This window comes from Polypterus senegalus, chromosome 1 (assembly GCF_016835505.1).
Source record: "Polypterus senegalus isolate Bchr_013 chromosome 1, ASM1683550v1, whole genome shotgun sequence".
NCBI classification, from domain to species: domain Eukaryota; kingdom Metazoa; phylum Chordata; class Cladistia; order Polypteriformes; family Polypteridae; genus Polypterus; species Polypterus senegalus.
In genome coordinates, this window is record NC_053154.1 from 26,996,226 (window position 1) to 27,016,720 (window position 20,495).

The 20,495-nt window shown below is 39.0% G+C and overlaps 1 protein-coding gene across 3 annotated transcripts in view; it reads right to left on the reverse strand.

Moving 5' to 3' along the window:
- Positions 1 to 20,495, reverse strand: part of LOC120523575 (rho guanine nucleotide exchange factor 40-like) — a 237,034-nt gene that overhangs the window by 142,234 nt on the left and 74,305 nt on the right. For all 3 annotated transcript variants that reach the window (XM_039745001.1, XM_039744994.1, XM_039744987.1), the window contains exons 3-4: positions 16,761 to 18,511; positions 4,273 to 4,583 (exon numbers count right to left, since the gene is read on the reverse strand). In XM_039745001.1, the coding sequence (XP_039600935.1) occupies positions 4,273 to 4,583; positions 16,761 to 18,511 (2,062 nt within the window). The remainder of the gene's footprint in view (positions 1 to 4,272; positions 4,584 to 16,760; positions 18,512 to 20,495) is intronic.

Here is a 20,495-nt window from a genome sequence, read left to right on the forward strand (position 1 = left end):
ACTGAATATTAAAGTTAGCCGCTACTTCAGTGTTAAATGAATTTGGTGCTATTACTACAAAAAGTCTTTTGGACCATTTATTGTAGGAGCTCCTTCCAAACTCCTTTTAGCTGGACTCCTGACTATATTAAACAAGCTGTCATTTCTCAGTTTCTGCCTTTTTGTGTCAGTCCAGAAATAATAAAATGGATCTGCTAAATTTTTAGGGGAATGTATCAAGTATGTGTGTGTATGTGTGACGTTAATTGTTATTAATGTTGCCCTTTTTCTTGATTTTTAAGGTTTTGCTCTTTTTTGTGTTATGGTTATTTAAGCATTTTTCTTATTAAATAACTCTCAAATGAATTTAATATTGAAGTAGCTGTTTCTTTTTAATATTCAGAGTCATTTGCACCTGTGTTTGCATTTGTTCATCGCTAATCATCAGCAATTAGATACAATTAAGGGAGTAAACTTCTCTGGAAAAGGTGAATTAAAAAGAATATGGTAAAAGAAAATTAATTAATGTAAATTAATGAATGTACATTTCTCAATTTTGTTTACATGTAAATATACCGGCACATATTTCAGAAAGCAAAATTAGAAAAGATAAAGACTAATTAAAAGATTAAATCATTTAGAAGTAAGCCTGAACTATTTATTTGTGAAACTGGTTGGAATGACAACCTGCAGCGACAGTGGTACTCCAGGTCTGAACTTGGGAACCCTAGCTAAACAATATAAATCCATCCATCCATCCATTATCCAACCTGCTATATCTTAACTACAGGGTCACCGGGGTCTGCTGGAGCCATTCCCAGCCAACACAGGGCACAAGGCAGGAAACAAACCCCGGGCAGGGAGCCAGCCCACCGCAGACAATATAATTATAAACATAAAATACGACAGTAAGATTTATTTTTCTTATATTATCACATGCATGTATCTGTGATGGTCTAATTTAACAGGGGAAAAACATGGAAAGGGTGGAGAGATAGACAGCAATTAAACAGACCTCCACTTCCTTCGCCAGCCAGCAAGATTCCTATCAGTCAATAGTAGAGAGAAAACAGCCAAGCTTGACCTCCCATCCTGCCTCTTCAGGTCCTGTTATCATTAAAATCCTTGGTGTTAACCCCGAGTCAGACTCGGGCTCAGAATTTTATGTTATTATGGTTGTTCTTGAGTCAGACTCGGGGTGACATGTAATGCTCTGCTTTACATCTGCATTATGCCACTCTAAGGTAACTCATAAATATTCATGAGTGGGGCAGAGCCTTTAATCAGAACACAATGGCGTGTAAACAAGAAGCTATGAAGTTAATTTTAGAAAAAACTGAAACAGCCATCGATCGAAACAGACAGTGAAGCTGATGCATACGGCACTGTATGCCTGTACCATCTGGTGACTTCAGTCGTGTAACTCCGCAGAGTGATGCAAGTAGCTGTATGGCAAAAAGACAAAATGATTGCAGGCAAGTAGAATGACAAGAAAGACCTTAGCCTCCTAAGCACTGTTCACAATGCAGCAACTGTCAATATTTGTGATGGGGAAATATGGAAGTCACAAAGTTTTGCACTGTGATAGCCTACAATAACACAATGGGGAGTGCTGGTCCTGTGGATCAGGGACTGATATTCTACCATCTCAGGCTTAAGCGACAGAAAAAGTATTATGGGAAATACACACTTCTACTGTCCCGATTGTGATGTCGGACTCATTAGTGACTGTTTCAAAATATGTCACACAAATTACGTATTCTAAATTTGAATCTGTACAGCATTGGGCACTTGGCATACCTTTATGACTGTATTTATGTTGATGTTTGGGTATTTACATGTTCTATTATATGTAATAACATTTTTAGTGTTGAAAAAATTCAACATAATGCTAAGGAAGCTACACCTATCAATAATGACAACCAGTTACTATGCAAATACCAATGGAAGAAGAGGACACTTATGCTTTAATTGAAGCGACTAGCTTCCAGGCATCAACATGAACTCTTTAATTGCCTTTTTTGTGTTTCCTTTTGCAGATTAAATTATATAAACATTCAGTGTCTACTTTATTGACTCTAACAGCCTGCTCCTCCAAAAAAGCCTACTCAACTCAATCTGTGTAATTTGCAGACAAGGTAGAGAGGTTTAGTTGATGTTCGACCAATATTAGAACAACCAAGAAATGTGATCTGAGTGACTTTTACTGTGGTGTGACTGTTGGTGATGGATGTAGTGACAGGGAGAAGGGGGTGTCTCTGGGTACTTCAGTTTTGAGAAGGCTCCATGCTGCCCAAACACCTCCCAATTCACAATTTACAATCTTTTATGACATGCATTTGCTTGTGATGAGACAGAAAGTAGGCATGAATCTCCAAGTGCAAGGCAAGGGGCCGTCTTGGACTAGGTGCCAATCCATCACAAGGGCCCACTCAAAAGCACACTCACTCATACAGGCAAGTTTTAGCATTGCCAATTAACCTAAAATGCATGTCTTTGTGCTTTGTGAAGAAAATGTGAGTCACAAAGAAAAAATACAGACTGTCAGGGAAAACATCTAACACTTCACATGGACAGTGACTGGAATTTTAACTTAGGACTGTGAAACTGTGAAGCAGCAGTGCTGTGATTAAATGACCAGAATATTTGTCACCTATTGATCCATCCATCCACTCATTTCTACCGTTTATCCAGTCCGCAGTCACAGGGCCAGCAGTGTAAGCAAAGTTGCCCAGACGTCCCATTCCCCCAACAACTCCTTCAAATCCTCCAGGGGAATATCGAGACATTCTCAGTCCAACTAGGAAATGTAATTCCTACAGTATGTCAAAGGTCTGCCCCGAGGCCTTCTCTCAGTTAGACACCTGTCCAGGGAGGTGTCCAGGAGGTAGCCTAATCAGATGCCCAAACCACCTCAAATGGCTCTTTTTGATGTGATGGAGCAGCAGCTCTCCAAAACGTCTGTGCTCCTTACCATATCTCTAAGGCTGAGCCCAGAAACCCTGTGAAGGAAGTTAATGTCTGCTATTTGAACCCAAAATCTTGTTTAGGTCGCTGCCCAAAGCTGCTGACCATAATTGAGAATATGGATGTAGATTGACTGGTAAATTGAGAGCTTTGCTATGTGGCTTAGCTCTCCCTTCAACATGACTGACTGGTACAACAGCTACATAACTGTGAATGCTGCTCCAATCTGCCTTTCGATCTCCTGCTCTGTTCTTCCCTTACTCATGATCAACACCTCGAGATACTTAAACTCCTCTTCATGAGGCAGCATCTCCTCTCCAACTTGTAAAGTACACTCCACCCTTTACCTTCTGAGAACAAATAAAATTAGACCTGGTGGTGTTGCTCCTCATTCCGACCGCTTCGCATTTGGCCACAAACCACCACAAGTGAACACCTGAGGTCATCACCTGGTGAAGTCAAAAGGACCACATCATCTGCAAAAAGCAGAGATGCGATCCTGAGTTCACCGAACTGGACCCTTTACAGCATTTATCAAACAGTTTCTTGTAAAATAAAATATTTGTTCAAGAAATCTGTAACTTCTAAATGTCTAATACAAAATATTTTTAGGAAACATCTTGGAAAATCGAGTTAGGCCTGTTAAAATACTGTATATGGCTTAAGCTATGAAAAAATCATAAATTACTTTCTGCTGCCCTTGGTTACCTGCATTTATTTATGTTATGAATTCCATCCTAATAACATACCTGTTTTTCAATGGACACACACACAACACAATGTAAAAAGCTAATAATTTTTATATTTTAAGAAATACAGATTTTATTGAACATGAATATACAGAAAAGTCAGCCCGCCTGATTGAAAATCCATATTGTGTCTGTACAGGGCACATGCTGTCAGTTCAAGCTGGCGCTTCAATCGCTCTGGCATTATGACTAATGCTGTCTCACGTAAGTCATGCATCTCATCTGTTAAAGCAATTAGTGATGCTGAAGGAGCTGAAAACACTGACAAACTGACTTCCTCTCAAAAGGAGTCATTATGCAAGCAACTGTCCTTTTAGCCTGCCATTGTGTAAAGGCACGCAACAATACACTTTTTAAACAATTTGACAAATAGTCCTTTGTAGATAGTTTGCACTAAAACAGTACAGCAAAACAATACTAATACTAATAACTAATATCTTTGTGTGAGTGCCCAAATAACACAGACAGCGGACAAATATACTCTGTAGGGAGAAATCCACAAGCTTTACACACATGACAATATTTTCAAAATTCTAGAGATCCATTGAGATTCAAGTCCCTCTACTTTAAAACTTACCTCCAGCGTCATCAGCAGAACTGACCACCTGTGGCTGAGCGTCACATTCAGGCAGAGGTGGCAAATGTTCCCCGTTGTCCCCAGGCTGACGATCCTCTGAAATGCTAGGCTCGTCGGTGGCAAAGGCTGGTAAATCTGAAGCTGTGTTGTTTTCTCCAGCTTTGATGTCAGGGTCCTGCGTTTGCACAGACTGCTTCTCTTTGCTGGGAGTCGCTGGGCGGTCTTTTGCATTCTGGAGAGCCTTATTTCCTCTTCCTGCTTGTTCAGTAGCCTTTGACTTTCCTCTGCCAGATTTACCCTTTTTTTTCCTCCTGTAAATGAGAAAGGATTATTAGGAGGGATGAAAAGTTTTATGTGTAGAGTCTGTACCACATATACAGTACCTGCATGGTGGTATGGCCTAGTGGACTTTACAACTAAATGCCTACTATTTCAGTCCCCTGCCTGTGCGCCAGTTGTTAAAAAGCAAAAATATATAAAGTTTTCCTACAGCTCTATACTTATAAAGATTTTTGGCTGGCTTCTTTGCAGATATGTCACTATATAAAATAAAGGTTCCATTCAAAATGTACATATGAAATAAGTAATATTGCTCAGCATATGTAATAGATCTTGTGGTGAAATTATGGGGTTCTTAGAGATTTCTTTTAATATCTTGAATTTACTGGATCAGCCAGGCCTGGCCTGGACAAGTTGGCAGTTGTTTCAAATCTTTTCCACTTCTGGATGATCTCCTGGACAGTGGAATGGCTGGCTTCCAATTGTTTGGAGAGCCGTTTAAATCCCTTCCTAGACTCATAGGCATCTACAGTATAACATTCCTTCTGTAGGCGTCAGAGAGCTCTTCAGATGTCGGTATGGTGATAACACACACTTCAACAACAAAGAGCAAACCAAAAATGCCAGAGGTTTAAATAACAAAGGTTCAAACAAGATCATCTGTAATGATGTACTAATCATCTGCACCTGATCTGGTGTACCTGATTCTAATTAACTTACTAACACTCAGTTTAATACTTAAACTTAAGATACTAATAAACGGACTGATGGACTTAACTTCATTCTCATGCAGAATTTGCATTTATGTTTATTTGAATTATACAATATAGTGCAAAATGTAAAGGTGACATAACGTTTGTTATATTATATCACCTTTATGGCTGTGAGGCTAAGGATCTGCGCTGCATCTAGAAGGTTGCTGGTTCAAATCCCTGTTATTGCCAAAAGAGATCCTACTCTGCTGGGCCTTTGAGCAAGGCCCTTAACCTGCAATTGCTCCAGGGGTTCTGTACAATCACTGACCCTGTGCTCTACCCCCAAGGGGTATGCGAAAACGAATACATTCCTAATACAAAAAATTGTATAAGGTGAAATAAAGAACAAAAAAAAATCTTGATATGTTCACATAAAATATGTTAAAAAAGAAAAAACATTTAATGTTTTGTATATATAGGTGCCTCACAGGACGACAGCTGTGCAAGTATCCACATTTCTAATTATTTATTTGTTCTATGCTTTAATTTCAGAGTATATTGAGACTGGCAGTGATTCCTGGCCGAGACAATGCTCTTTTTCTTAATTTTCTATTTTAGCAATGGTTTCCATATGGCCACTTGACTTGTCAAACCTGCAGTTTGAAGTCTTCTCTTCATAACTGAATGTGACTCTTGCTGACTTCAATGACTGTTGAGCTGTGCTTGCTGCTGCTGTCCTGTGAAGTTCCATTTACCAAGCTGTTTACTCTCTGAAACTTCAGTTCAGATTTTGTTGTGGCTTTGGGTCTCCCAGACCTGTTAATGTCAGAATTTTCTTCAGTTTCAAAGTTCCTTTTGTTTGTATAGGAAACGGTATTCACTTTGCATATTGGCTTTCTTTGTAAATTCTCTAAAGAGAAGTCTTTACATTTTGAAGGGTTATACTGGCCTCTCTTGCTTTGTTAATTGCATTTATTCATGTCTTTATGATAGCAATATACAGCACGATATTGTTCAGATAAAGCTTCCGAGGATATAGCAACAGTTTGCTCCAGGACTGCTTTTATACAGATGAAGCGTTTGTAGGTAACCAACCAAAGTTGGGACACCTGTAGGAATTGTATGCATCAACTTTCAAGGCTTAATCAACCTCCACTACTGTAGAAAATCTGTCATTACTTGTTATCTGAAAAGGGCCATTTTTCATAACTCTGAAAATTACATCATATTTTAGTGTTTGGTAACCTAGACATTTTTTAACCTCTGGCAGGTTACCCCTTAATTTTGTACCATTTCATGTTATTCACTGGACTTGAACTGTTTAAATAAAAAAAAAATGGGGGTGTTCTAAAACTGACTGGTATTGTGTACGTGAGTATATAATATCTGATTTCTGTTGTGCATCTTATTCTACTGGGATAAATCTGCATTGGATTACACGAGTTTGAGAGTTTTTTTAATATATACTGTATGTTAAGTGATATTAGAATTATATAATACTGAAGCTCCTTGTAATTCTCCTCATTATATCATAGCACTATTCAGTAATAAAAATAAGTTGGTATGAGTAGTTCAGTAGTTAGCAGTAATGCTTCACAGATCCAGCATCCTTGGTAAGAATCCTTCACTTGGTGGTTCTGAGGATTCTTCATGTTCTTCTGGTGCCTGCAGGTTTTATTTGTTTTTCATTTTTTTCTCCAGGGTTTCCTCCCACGTAGGTTAGGCTACCTGGTGATACCAGACTGGCACTGAGTGAGTCTGAGTAGAAGTATGGCCCTGTCCAGGGATGTGTCCTGCCTTGTGGTCAATTCTGCCATGCTTCGGTCTGGTTCCCACCAACCATGAAATGAATTACTGTAGGTGGTTTGAGAATATTACATTAGGATAATAAAAATTCATAAATAAATGCCAGTATCTATCTTAATGTGCAGTCCTGATTAAGTAACTTACAGCAACATGTATATTTTTTGAAGGTAATATACAGTATATAAACATAGATTAGATTAGATTAGATTAGAATTTTATTTGCCCCTGGGGAGGAATTTGTCTTTTCACAGAAGTTCTTTAAATAAATAATATACACAAACTATGGTGTGAAATCACACCAGACGTACTTACAAGCAAGAAAATTAAAAAGAAAGGAAACTTCTGACTTGGCAGTCACGGTTCCAGACTGGCATTATGCAGATGTATTGCTTTTAATCTAAAGTAGCCCCCAGTAGCGTTTCTTGACATATTTCTGCTCCAGCAGACCCCCATGACCCTGTAGTTAGGATATAGCAGGTTGGATAGTGGATGGAAATCTAACAACATCACATTAAAGTTCGATAAATTCTGAAAAGAATTATTCCAAACATATATGTGTAGGTTTTAAAATAAGCCCAATTTAAAGCGTGACAAAAACGTCACATAAAACCGTTGAACTTTTAGGCCTAGGATTTTACATACATATATAGAGTAGATAATATCATATATATAAATATCTATTCCTGTCCAGCCCGGAAGTGAGAGGTGGAGTCAGGGTAAGGGCTCCACCTCCGAGGAAACAGAAACTCGCTTAGCTTCTAATGCACAAGCGATGTGAGAACGTCGGCAAAATGAAACCTCCTAGGAGAGAGATGCCCAGAGTAGTTCCTTTCAATTAATACAGCACAGGCTTGCATAACTTGCATAATTTAATAGAATATTACCCATACTATCTTCCAAACACACTTTTTTCCCAGAGAGGATAGATCACATCTCAGCAAGCAAAGGGTGCAAGGCAGGGTGCCAAACGTTTTATAATACTATGTTATATAAATGTTATACTAGCTGTTCAAGTACTGTTCACTGCAGAAAGGTGCTATAGAAAATAGAGCGACAATTACTATATCTAACTCTTTTCTATTTCATCTGTCTATTAAATTAGGGAACAGAGAAACCTTCAAGATTAATAAGGCTTCCATAATGAGATAATGACCACTTTTTTTACAAATAACACACTTTTAGTGTCAAACAATTATGAAGTGCAGTAGCATTCTCATAGTAATTTTGTGAAATTCCTGCAATCTTAGCCTTTGCAACAAGGGCTGGATATTTTAAACTAAAAATAGATCACTTCAACCTTTGTCACACTAAAGAGCCTTAAAGTCCAGTCACTATTCAAGGAGTGGATGTAGAGGTGGTGCACTCCTACAAGTAGATAGAGGGTCCACATTAATGAAAGGCTGAACTAGTCTCAGAACACAGAGGAAATATATAAGAAAGGACAGAGCAGATTTTTTATTCTTAGTAGACTGTGTTAGAATAATGTGGAAAGTGACATCCTTCATATCTTCTACAACTCTGTGACGGCCAGTATGGTTTTCTACACTGTGGTGTGCTGGGCTGGTAACATCACTTCAAGAGAGGCCCACCAAATCAACAGGCTAATTAAAAGGTCAGTTATGGGACCCCTGGAGGTCATAGCAAAGGACAGAATTAAAACAAAACTGAACACCATTATGAACAATGCTGCACATTCTCTCTCTGACACACCAACACTGAGGACTTTCAGCCAACAAATCATCCAGCAGAAGTGTGTCAAGAAACACTACTGGGGCTCCTTTATACTAGCAGCAATATGCCTGTTACAGTATAATGTCTCACTGGGACTGGGACTGCCAAAGCAATTTTTTTTTCTTTCCTTTTTCTTTTCTTCCTTTTTAGTCATTTTGGTGTGTGGTCAGAGTGTGGTGTATTTGTATATATAGTTATTTATCTTTTTATTAATTTTTTTAATTTATTTTAAGATCTTCTGTAAATAGACAAATTTCCCTCTGGGGATATCTAAGTCCCTTGGGATCAAGACAGATCAATCACTCTTGCTTCCTATAGAAGTAATGAAATAAACTTGAAAACATCATAGAAAATAATCAGTCTTCTCTTTTCGTACTCAAACCAGATGGAACATCATTTGAAGTGATCATTATAAACAAGTCCAGGAACTAACTGCTTTCTGAAGTATGCATGTTCTCCAAGTCCACTGTTGGTTTTCTCCAAGCACAACATCTTCCTCCCACATTGTAATGACATGCCAGTTTAGGCAGAGGAGTCATTCAAAAATTTTTCTTCCTTTGAACACAATGTTGCCTAGATAGGTCTTGAATTATTTGCAATCTTTATTACAAATTAGGCAGAGAAAAGAACTAGTCCATGACTTCAGAATGTCCCTAAGCTGACATGGTTTCTTATACACTTTTGCCCTTTGGCAGGCCCCCCTATCTGGAACATTTAATGGCTAAAAGAGGATGTTCATCACCCTAGAGGATTCAGTCCTTGGATATGCCTCTTTGCAGGATCTTTTTATGTCATCTATACAGCACATAATTACAGCACCTCTTTCATGCTCATCTTCCTGTCTTATCTGAGCAGCGTGCCTGGCATTGTCTAATCAAGATTCAGTAATTGCTGCAAATCAAATCACACTAATAAGCCTGAATATGTACAATTGTTCCACCATCCTGTATGGGAATAGGGAGATTCAGAAAACAAACTGATGAATGAACAGATAGACCAGTTCAGGAAATGAATAAATGAATGTTTAACTTCAGATAATTATTAAATGAGCACTATCATAAGAAGATAAGTAGTGACTCATGTGATAACTTAATAGAAAGACAGACAGGTCAGTAGCATGAGAAAGTAGAAAATTCTTGTAGTAGAACGAGAGCATGAATACACCAGAGCTAAGAATGTAGTCCCACCAGCACAGGTAATCATTCTAGATGGTTAGTTATATCAGAGAAATAAAGACAACATGATGGTCATAGGACACAATTCCACAAACTCCCTCAACATTATATAATAGGGTGAGACCTGCTGCTCATTGGAAAATACAGACTTATTGGGCATCTCAAATCCCTTTAAGGGCCCAATCACACTTGAGAGTTGTAAATTTCCAGTGTTTCGCATTTACAACTACGCATTTTGCAGGGAAAATATGATTGATATCACTTCCTGTCATCACGTAGTGGGTTGTGATGTGTTCTGGTGTTGTGATTGTTGTGTCTCTTGAATGTCTTCTATGGCTTTTGTGCTTTGAATCCAGGAGATAAAAGTGCTGAAAAGGACGTGTCGTCATTGTCGTCAGCGCAGATGTTGAGTTCACCCTAATCTACAGCAAAGTGAATGTGGAAAAGTAGTTCCCAAATTCATTCCTGGGGGAGTACTGCCACTGCAGATTTCATCCCAATCAACTTTACTTTTCATTGAACTCCCAACTTAATTGAAAAAGCTGCTATTTCCCAGTCCCTTTGTTTACAAAGAAGACAAAACTGGATTTCTAAATTTTTATTAGTAAGCACATATTTATGTTACATTGAGATACTTGAATGTTTATATCTTTATTTGTAAGATTTTCATCATCCTTATCCTGATTTTCATTCCAATTTTCCAGGTGTCATGGCCATTATTTACTAATGAGCACATTACTGGGTTTGATATTTAAGTGGCTGCAGCCTTTCAGTATTCTCTCTCATCAGTTCTGGGATCTCATTTACAGAACTTTTCATTGATTCAAAAAATGTGAAAATATATGTATGCCAATAAACTGGAAAATGTGTATAGCAAAAAAAATCAAAAATATAAAACCTGACGTAAGCACATTTCTATACATTTCACCTTTAAAAAACATAATCACGTGCATACGTGAACAGGCCTTGAGACATGTCTTCTGTCCACCCTGAAAAAAAACATAAGGACTATGCAAATCAGCCTCATGCATATACAATCATAATGCTGCGGACCTTCAATGAGCAGTAGAGAAGCCTCCCACCTGGCACACTGAGTCCCATGCTGCAATACACAATTGAGTGTGCAAGATCACGTGCAGCACTGTAGAGCCTCTGCTATGCTTTCTGGGGGTCGGGGAAAGTCATAAAGTGCTAACATCTCAGTGGGTAGCCACTATATAACGGTGCAAATAATGACATGATTGGTGTTACAGTGAGCAGTATAGGCCATATGAAAAACTGCAGACCCAGGCAGTTACCTTACCAACAAGCCTGGCATCCCGTGCAACACCATCTCAAAATAAATGAATCAGAGGTTGACACAGGCCACGGAGCCATGATGTTTATATCTGATTTGTACGTTAATGGAATGTCAGTGCTTACAGTTAACAAAAACAGCTTCTTTTTCGGTAGGTGTCCTTATTGCAATATGAGTGCAGTAAAGTGCTCCAATTACATCAATGGAAATTTTCTTTTTATGTTGGCAATAAACATGTTATGTTTTATGTATGTACACCTCCAACATATGAAAACTGGATGTAGCACCTTGTCAGTCAGTTAAAGGCTTCCAACACAGAGGGCATGATTAAGTGAAGCTTGTCTGAGATATTCCTGACCTGTCTGCCAATTCCCTGGGAAGTGATGATAAGTAGCTGATATACAGTAAACTGACAAAAAACAAAGAAAAAATTGTTCTTAAGTGCAACTACCCCGCATTGGCCCTCTTAAAAGTGAACTAAGAAAGAGTCTGTACATTGTATTCATCACATCTGAGGTGTAATATGTTTGTCACATAAACTCACACTATAATAGCATCTCCGTTATATGAACTGTATGTGTGTGTGTGTGTGTTGTCTACTCCATGCTCATATCTTTCTTCTGGGAGCCCTTGAACCCTACACTGTCGGTAACGTCACCGATGAGCTGGACAGTGAGGCACAACAGCCGAAGTACTGCATTAAAATTTTTATTAAGAAGAAAATTAAACCTTTTTAAACTGAGGGAAAATATGCCAATAATTATTTGTTAAGGATCTCTTTGTATACCACATTGTGAGTTCGGCCCTCCAGTTGTAACATGACCAAGCTGTGCGCTGAGCTTACTCTTAAGGATGCAACGTACAGTTGGCCATGTGAACAGTAATCTTGTTTCAAATCTCACAGATTGGACTGCTGCTGTCATAATCGGTTTGAGTTTCATGGTTCGTTTCAATTATGACAGTATTTGCAGGACTTGTGTTGAAGTGACATTCGGAATCTGTCAAGCGTTGTAAGCACATAACCGGTTTCATCGATAAAATCACATCCAGCTTTTCAGAGTTTAAACATTCATAAACATCAAAGTGTCCACTACTGAAATCGTCACCTGTGAATCTAAGATGTTTAAGAGGCATTGGCGGTTGTCGAAAGGTGTAAAATATTTGGCCATTTCGGTACACAATTCAGCGGCAGCCATCAACTCACATGCAGATCCATAGGTGAAGGGCTTAAGCATTTCACTCTTCTAGTGCTCCTGTGTAGTATAATTATCTCCTGTACCGTCATCAGTCCACACCTTGAACCTGTCCCACTCATTCAATACATAAGACACAATGTTCCTCCGGATATCAAGAGTGAGCCTGATATGGCCGTGCAATATGTAACACAGAGAATGGAAAAGGCAGGTGCCATCTCCGGGCATGGAAACCACTAGGTAAGTGACAGTTCTTTAATCGATGGTGATCACCTCGATAGACATGGTAATGGGGGTTGGAACGATAAAGGAAATGGGTACCTGAGCAATGTAAAGTAAGTCTAAAATACCTACACAATAACTATATTCGTAATAAATGAACAATAAAACAGCGGAGAAGCCGTGGATTAAATAAAAAGACTGTAGTTATCAGCAGGGAGATGTGAATCCCGTGGCGAAGCAAGGAAGGGAATGTAGAGACCGGAGCGACGGACGGCCTTATATAGTCAGGCAGCCAACAACGTGGGAGGCATTGGGATGGGGGACCCAACGCTGCCTCACACGGTGACCGAGCTGCAGGCTATGGACGTATATATGTACGTAAGTAGGATTCAGTTAGCGTTGGGAACCCGTGTACCAAATTTCTTGAAGATGGACCCATAAGTAACAAAGACTGTTGAAAAGTTCAATATGGCGGCCGACAGTGGCGTCATACCACCAAAACAAGTACGTACATTGGTTTCGGTTAGTTCAGGGAAGCTGCCTACCAAATTTCAAGAAGATGGGGCCATAAATAAGAAAGTTCAACATGGCGGACGTTGTTGACTGTTATGACCATTACGCGTAGAATTTCGAAATGAAACCTGCTTAACTTTTGTAAGTAAGCTGTAAGGAATGAGCCTGCCAAATTTCAGCCTTTTACCTACACGGGAAGTTGGAGAATTAGTGATGTTGGAAAGTTCAATATGGTGGCCGACAGTGGCGTCATACCACGAAATAAGTATGCATACATTGGTTTCGTTAGCTCAGGAAGTCACCTACTAAATTTCGTGAAGATGGGGCCATAAATAAGAAAGTTCAACATGGCTTACGTTGTTGACCGTTATGACCATTACGCGTAGAATTTTGAAATGAAACCTGCTTAACTGTTGTAAGTAAGCTGTAAGGAATAAGCCTGCCAAATTTCAGCTTTCTACCTACATGGGAAGTTGGAGAATTAGGGATGAGTCAGTGAGTCAGTGAGTCAGTCAGTCAGGCAGTCAGTCAGTGAGGGCTTTGCCTTTTATTAGTATTGACAACAAAAATCAAAGTGTCCAAATAAATAGTGCAGTGCTTCAAGAATCTTCAAATAAATAATCCAATAAAAGCAAGTGAAAGGTGGAGGTTAAAAACACAATAGAAAAAAAATCTTTTAAAAACAATGAGGTTAAAACAATGGCTGGAATCTGTCCCTTAAAACAAATCCCGGTGCCTTTCTACTGGTGACTCCCCTGCTTCTCCCGTCCAGGCTATGCACCAGGGGAGCCACCCTACCTGCAGTTTACCTTCTTTCTGCTACCTTCTACTGCCAGTCTGTTCGCCTTTCCAATCCCTGGCTCTGGTAGGCTTCACCAGACTGTGACTTGGGCTCTCCAGCGACCAGGGCGTCATGCTGGGGCTTTCACATCCCAGGTCCTGACTCCCGCTGCCTTAAACGGCTAGCCATCCTCCTTCCAGTCACTCCCGCTCCTCACTAATGCTCAGCGGGAGCAACTACTACTGACTGTTTCCGGGTTGCTGGCCAAACACCCCACAGGGGCTCACTGTCCAGCTGCCTTTCTCTCTTTGTACAGAGAGCATATTTGCTTGCTCACGCACCGGCTTTCTCCTTCCCTGCTTCCTGCCTTCTTCTCCTTCTAACCTCCGTTCATTCCCTTTTTTTTTTCTCCCTCCCAGCCGCCTTGTGCTTCTATTATTTATCATGGGGACGTGGATCAGATGTGGCAATTAGCAGCACCCCGCATCAATTACGGATGCGGACAACTCCTTACCTGAGCACTTAAGCGAGGACCGCCCGCATCACGAATTCCCGCCACACTACCACGCCCCCTCTCTAAGCCTTTTTGACTTGAGCTGTGGACCTGCTACACCACATTAAGCTGGTTTAGCTGCATTTCCCAACTTGATCAGGGGTCATCATTTCCCAGTTTCTCAAAAATGTTGAGAACAGATGGGTCAGAGTTGCCATAAATATATATTCTCCAGTCAATTTTTCTTTTACAAATCCTGACTTTTGTGTGGAAAGTTGCATACTTATATTTTGGGCCTCTTTTTGTTTTTACACAAGTTTTATAAATCTGACCCCTGGTGCCTACTTCATTCATTGTTAGAACATTAGAGAAATTGTTAATAATTGCTATTAACAAAATGAAATTAAGGGAACAGAAAAGTGAACTATAAGGAAAATGACAAAAGAAAGAGAAGTGCTATGGCAAAAATTCAGATATTTCTAAATCTGTTATAAATTTAAATGTCACACTGTTGTGCTTTTGTGAATGCAGAATAACAGAAGAAAAAATAAAAGACTAGCCACAGTAGTCCTCTAGGACTGAACTTGTCAACTGCTGTTCTAGAGGATTGCTCTGTACTCTCTAGAAAAAACTTGGGGATCATCCTGAAAAATTCCAGGATTACAAAGGGGTGTTGATAAGCTTGTAAGTACAGTGTTATGTGATATTGTCTTTACAGAATATTATTCCTGCAACTTAAAAAAAAATGTTAGCATTATTTTGCAAAGATATTGCCTACTGTGGTTGGTGGATGGTTGTGTAATGACAGCTAGTGATGAAGAGGTTAAGTAAACAAGTAACAAGAATTAAGCAAGGTTATATTCATATGTATGTAATCCTGCATGTGTTGAGATGTTCATTTAATCCACCCAGTTTAGGGCCACAGCAAGCAAGTGATTATTACAGCAGCACTGAGTTTAAGGCAAGAAGTAACTGTGGTGTACAGTACAGCAGTCTTCTTGCAGAAGGCACAACTTCACAGTTAATTAGAAGAGAGTATGCTGTGTGCAATCCAGTACAAAAAACCTATACATAAAGAAAGTACCTGTGTAGTTTTAGTGTAGTTATTTGCAAATAATATTTTGTAACGATGTGATATGGTGTTTCAGTGCCCAGGGTTCATATGTCAAATCTTCAGAGGCTTGGGTTGTGGGTGGAAAATGGGGATGGATATCACATACTTTACAACACATGAAGGACTAAACATATATTATTGAGTATTATAGACACTTTTCCAGTGTTCAGTGTTGAAACAGTTAATCATTTATAGTTAATCACACTCACTGATATCTTTCAATTCAGAAGTGCTTGGGCAGGACATATATATATATATATATATATATATATATATATATATATATATATATATATATATATATATATATATATATATATATATATATATGCATATAAACATATAAACACCTAACTGACCATTGCACTGTTTGGTAGGGATGACAGCTCAGCGCTACCACTCGGCCATGTTAAGACATCTGCACTAACCTTACTCAACTTTAAAATGACTAAAAGTATGCATATATCTTTAGTTTAGTTTTTGTCACTTGTTTGCAAGCTATCAAGCATGCTTAATCTTTCCATCAATAAGTCTTACTAGGATGACTGATACATGTATGTAGACGACAAAAAACGTTTTTTTTTTTGTTTGTTTCAATGAGCTCCTTCACTCCTGACTTATCCCACAGGAAGAGGCAGTGACATCCTGTTAAAATGTTGCAAAAATGTTTTTTACTAGCATTTTACCAGCATTACCATACATTGCAGTGGAACAGGTATTTTGGCTGAAACAGGCCAAAATGACTGCATAGAGATGTTTTCTAAACTGTTCACTGCTGAAACACTTGCTGTGACTGCTGAACAGTGTCATTAAACAGAATGGCAAACACAAGCAATTTAAACGTATTCTCACCTAGTGCTAAAATGCTAGAAATACACTTGGGTGTGGATGGGCTCTAAATGTTTGTTGGGGCTCAGAGGTGCCCCAGAAGTAGTCACCGCCTGAGGGTATAAAGCCAATCCAAACCCACAGTCTGGCGAGCTTAGAGACTGTAGAAAATTCAGAGGAAAGGGGAGAACAGAAGTTGGCAAAGGAGTTGTTTGGAGGAGCATCATGAGGTGGTTGGGAAAGAAAGAAAGAAAGAAAGAAAGAAAGAAAGAAAGAAAGAAAGAAAGAAAGAAAGAAAGAAAGAAAGAAAGAAAGAAAGAAAGAATTACTACAATCTTCTTTCCTTAAAAAAATAGCGTACCTGTGGCCTTTAGATGCAGGATTCCTTGTTACATTTACTTTGGCGACTGGCACTTTGTCCCCTTCGGCCACAGCTGGCGATGGATCAGCATTATTTGAACCTAAAGGTTTTCCTTTAGGATTCTTTTTTGAGTCAGAATTTTTATGATCCATGGGACAAATGAGGTTGGAATTGTTGTTACATTCAGATTTTGATTTTGTTTCCTCAGTAGTTGGAACCAATGACTGTTGAGAAGGTAATTTGGTTTCCGGTCTCACAGAATGCTCTGATGAACCCTTGGCCACAGTAGTTGAATTACCTGAGTTATTCCTGTCTAAAAGCAAATTACAATTGTTCTTTGTGTCCAAAGTCTTTTCAGTTGCTGGTGTTTTGTCATCCTGCTTGGTTTTATTTTTACTCAGTGGTTTCAATGAATTTAACACAGGCTGTTGGTTTTGCTCTGCATCATTGCATAAGGAAAGTGTTGTCTCTTCTTTCATCGATGCGTCTTGTGAAAATTGAGTTATCTGGACAGAAGAGCCTACACTTTCTGACAGTTCTACTTTGCTGCTATCATTGCCTGTATCAGGTGAATTGGTAAGGTTCTGACCTTCTGCAATAGCAATATTCGTTTTCTGAGATGAAGGATGCATGGAAAGGTTTAGTTGTGGAATGTCTTTATGTGACATATCCTTAGCAGCTTTTTGATTTGTACCATTATCGTCAGACTTGCTAGAAATATTTTCTTGGGCGGATTGGTTTTGAGCACCAGATTCAACATGTTTGCTTTCAATTTGCAATGTAGGACTGCCTGTCCAAGGCAGTGGACTAAAACCTTCACCATCTGATCCTGAGGAGAAATGATCAAATTCCGTACTGCTTACATGAATGAGATCATGAACCACCTCAGGTTCAATCACAAGGCCACGCAGATCAGTCATTACTTCAGGACCCAATTCCTTGATTTCATGATCTCCCATGTTCAGAAATTGCTCTGATGACTCCGGCCTCTCAACCTGTGTCATGCTGCAAGGCAGAAGTGGTTTAACAGTCCCACCGGTTTTTGGATGAAGCCATGCTCTGTGTCTTTTGCTCTTCCCTTTGTTTTGGCTTTTGCAAAGGGGGACCGTTTTCGTTTTTGAAATTCCATGTACCTCTAGATACCTTCGTTTTGAGTCAGCTTCTCCAGGATTTAAATAGCACTCCTTTACATCAATTTCAAGAAGTTCTACATACTCTCCTTCCAGTTCATTTTTAAGATTTGAGTCATTATGTAAGTGCTTTTCCTCTGTTGGATGTGTAGGGAATTCAGAATTGTTATGGTCAAACTCCTCATTTTGTACTGCAGGAACCCTTAGAAGTGTAGGGTCTGCACTTGTAACCAAACTCCCCACCATGCTTCCAGGCTTATGAATAAACTGAGGGTAGACAATCTCTTCCCAGGTTGCCCGGATCAGGCCAGTATCAGTTATAAGGAGACATCGTTCCAGTCGGGTTCCTGTCCTTTCTTTGTTAAGACCATTGAGCCATTCTGGAGTAAAAATATGGCTATGGTCAGACTCTGGCACTAGGATCTCTTGTACTGTGCGTCCTCCAGTAGACAGACATTTGACAGCTAGTCTGGGAGTCCTAGCAGAAAAGGGAACCACTTGCAAGTAGAAGTCTCCAGGCTGAAGATTCTTCCAATCGAGTGTGGACAAGTGAACAACAACCTTCTCATGAAGACATAAAGGCCATCCTTCATGGAGAAACAGGAAGCCAATATACTGGGACTAAATTTGAAAAGAAAAATGTATGAATCATTAGAATAATTGCATAAAATAGCCACACAAAATTAAGATGTTAAACATTATACAAATCTTAAGATACCTATAACATGCTGTATAAACTTCAATATCAACAAATTTGAATTTACAATTTTGTAATTGCAGAACTTGTATATGCCAAGCTGAGCTTAATGATATTTATTTCTCAATGATCTGTCAGCCTGTATGATGGACTGAACAGTTATGTGACAGGAAAGTGCATCCTGACATCTCATTATCTCAAGAATACTGCCTCCCGAGTCAAATACCAAAACAGAGTTGTGTACCAAAACAGTACGCACAAGGATTGACCTCAGCAGAACACAAAGTAAGACACAATAAACAAAATAACAGAATGAACAGAGTGTCCCAAAACACTAAAGAGTTCCAAAAACACTTCCAAAAGTGCCCACTGGATAGCGACTTATAATCAAACCTTGGGTTCATTACAGAAAGACTTGGACAGCATACAGGATTGGGTAGATTTGTGGCAGATGAAATTTAATGTAAATGTAAAATATTACACATGGGAAGTAAAAAGGTTAGGTACGAATACACAACGGGAGGTCTGAAAATCGAAAGTACACCTCATGAGAAGGATTTAGGAGTCGTAGTGGACTTGATACTATCAACTGCCAGACAGTGTTCAGAGGCCATTAAGATGGCTATAACAGCATGTTAGGTTACATAGCACAGTGTGTAGAGTACAAGTACAAGGAGGTTCTGCTCAAGCTTTATACTGTACTGGTGAGGCCTCATCTGGAGTACTGTGTACAGTGACTAAGCTGATTTCAGGGCTACAGGGGATGAATTATGAGGAAATTTTTAAAAAAGATGATCTTTTTCAGATTAAGCAAAAGAAGATTCAGAGTTAACATGACTGAAGTGTTTTAAATTATAAAGGAAATTAGTCCAGGGGCTTGAGATTGTTACTTTAAAATGAGTTATCAAGAACATGGGGACACAGTTGGAAATTTGTTAAAGGTAAATTTCACCCAAACATTAGGAAGTTTTTTTCTTTACACAGAGAACCATAGACACTTGGAACAAGTGATAAAGTAGTGTAGGACTTTAGGGATCTTCAAAACTTGATGTGGTGTTATTTTAGAATAAATAAAGTGGATAAGACTGGTAAGCATTGTTGGGCTGAATGGCCTGTTCTCATCTAGATTGTTCTAATATTCTAAATACATAAGGACAAATGCAGAAATAAAAGATTTATTTCAGAAAAAGCCTCTGTGACACAATAAAGTTCCGAAGCTATACAATACCTGCAAAAGGCAATTCCAAAAGCAACTAAATCACAATACAAAATCCCAAATAGTCAAAAGTTCAGGAAAACCACAATAAGTACAAGGCTCAGGAAGATCACATTAGCACCCCAAAACTCCCAAGCGCATTCAGAAGAACCGTCAAGAACTGTGTGAAATTCTTGACTTTATACTGCTATGGGTGGCAGTGATAGGTAGGTGGTCCCGCCTCTTGGGGAACTACATAAGGCACATAACACAGGCACAGAAAACAAGCAGATAATTAATAAAATAAACATTATGGTAATTACATGACACAGAAATGAACAAAAATGAGATGAAACAAAGGATTGAACCTCAGCCAGGGGAGAAACCCTGTCTGAAATAATAACAGTAGCTAAAAACTGAAAGCCTTATGATTGAATCAATAAGGATTTACTACACTCAGCCAGCTCTATGTTGTTCTACCAAAGTTGGGAGAAGGAAAAACACTAATAAAAATATTAGGACCTGGTGGGCAACTCCAGTTCAAAAATACAGAAAGAGTCAAAGCCAAAATATTAAAAAGATCTTAAAAACCAAAAGCAAAACACAAAACAAACTCATGCCCAAAGAAACACATGGTCCTGATTCCCAAGTAGATTTTTTATTACTTAATACCACAAAAGGCTGTGTTTTTTGATTCCACCACCATCTTAAAT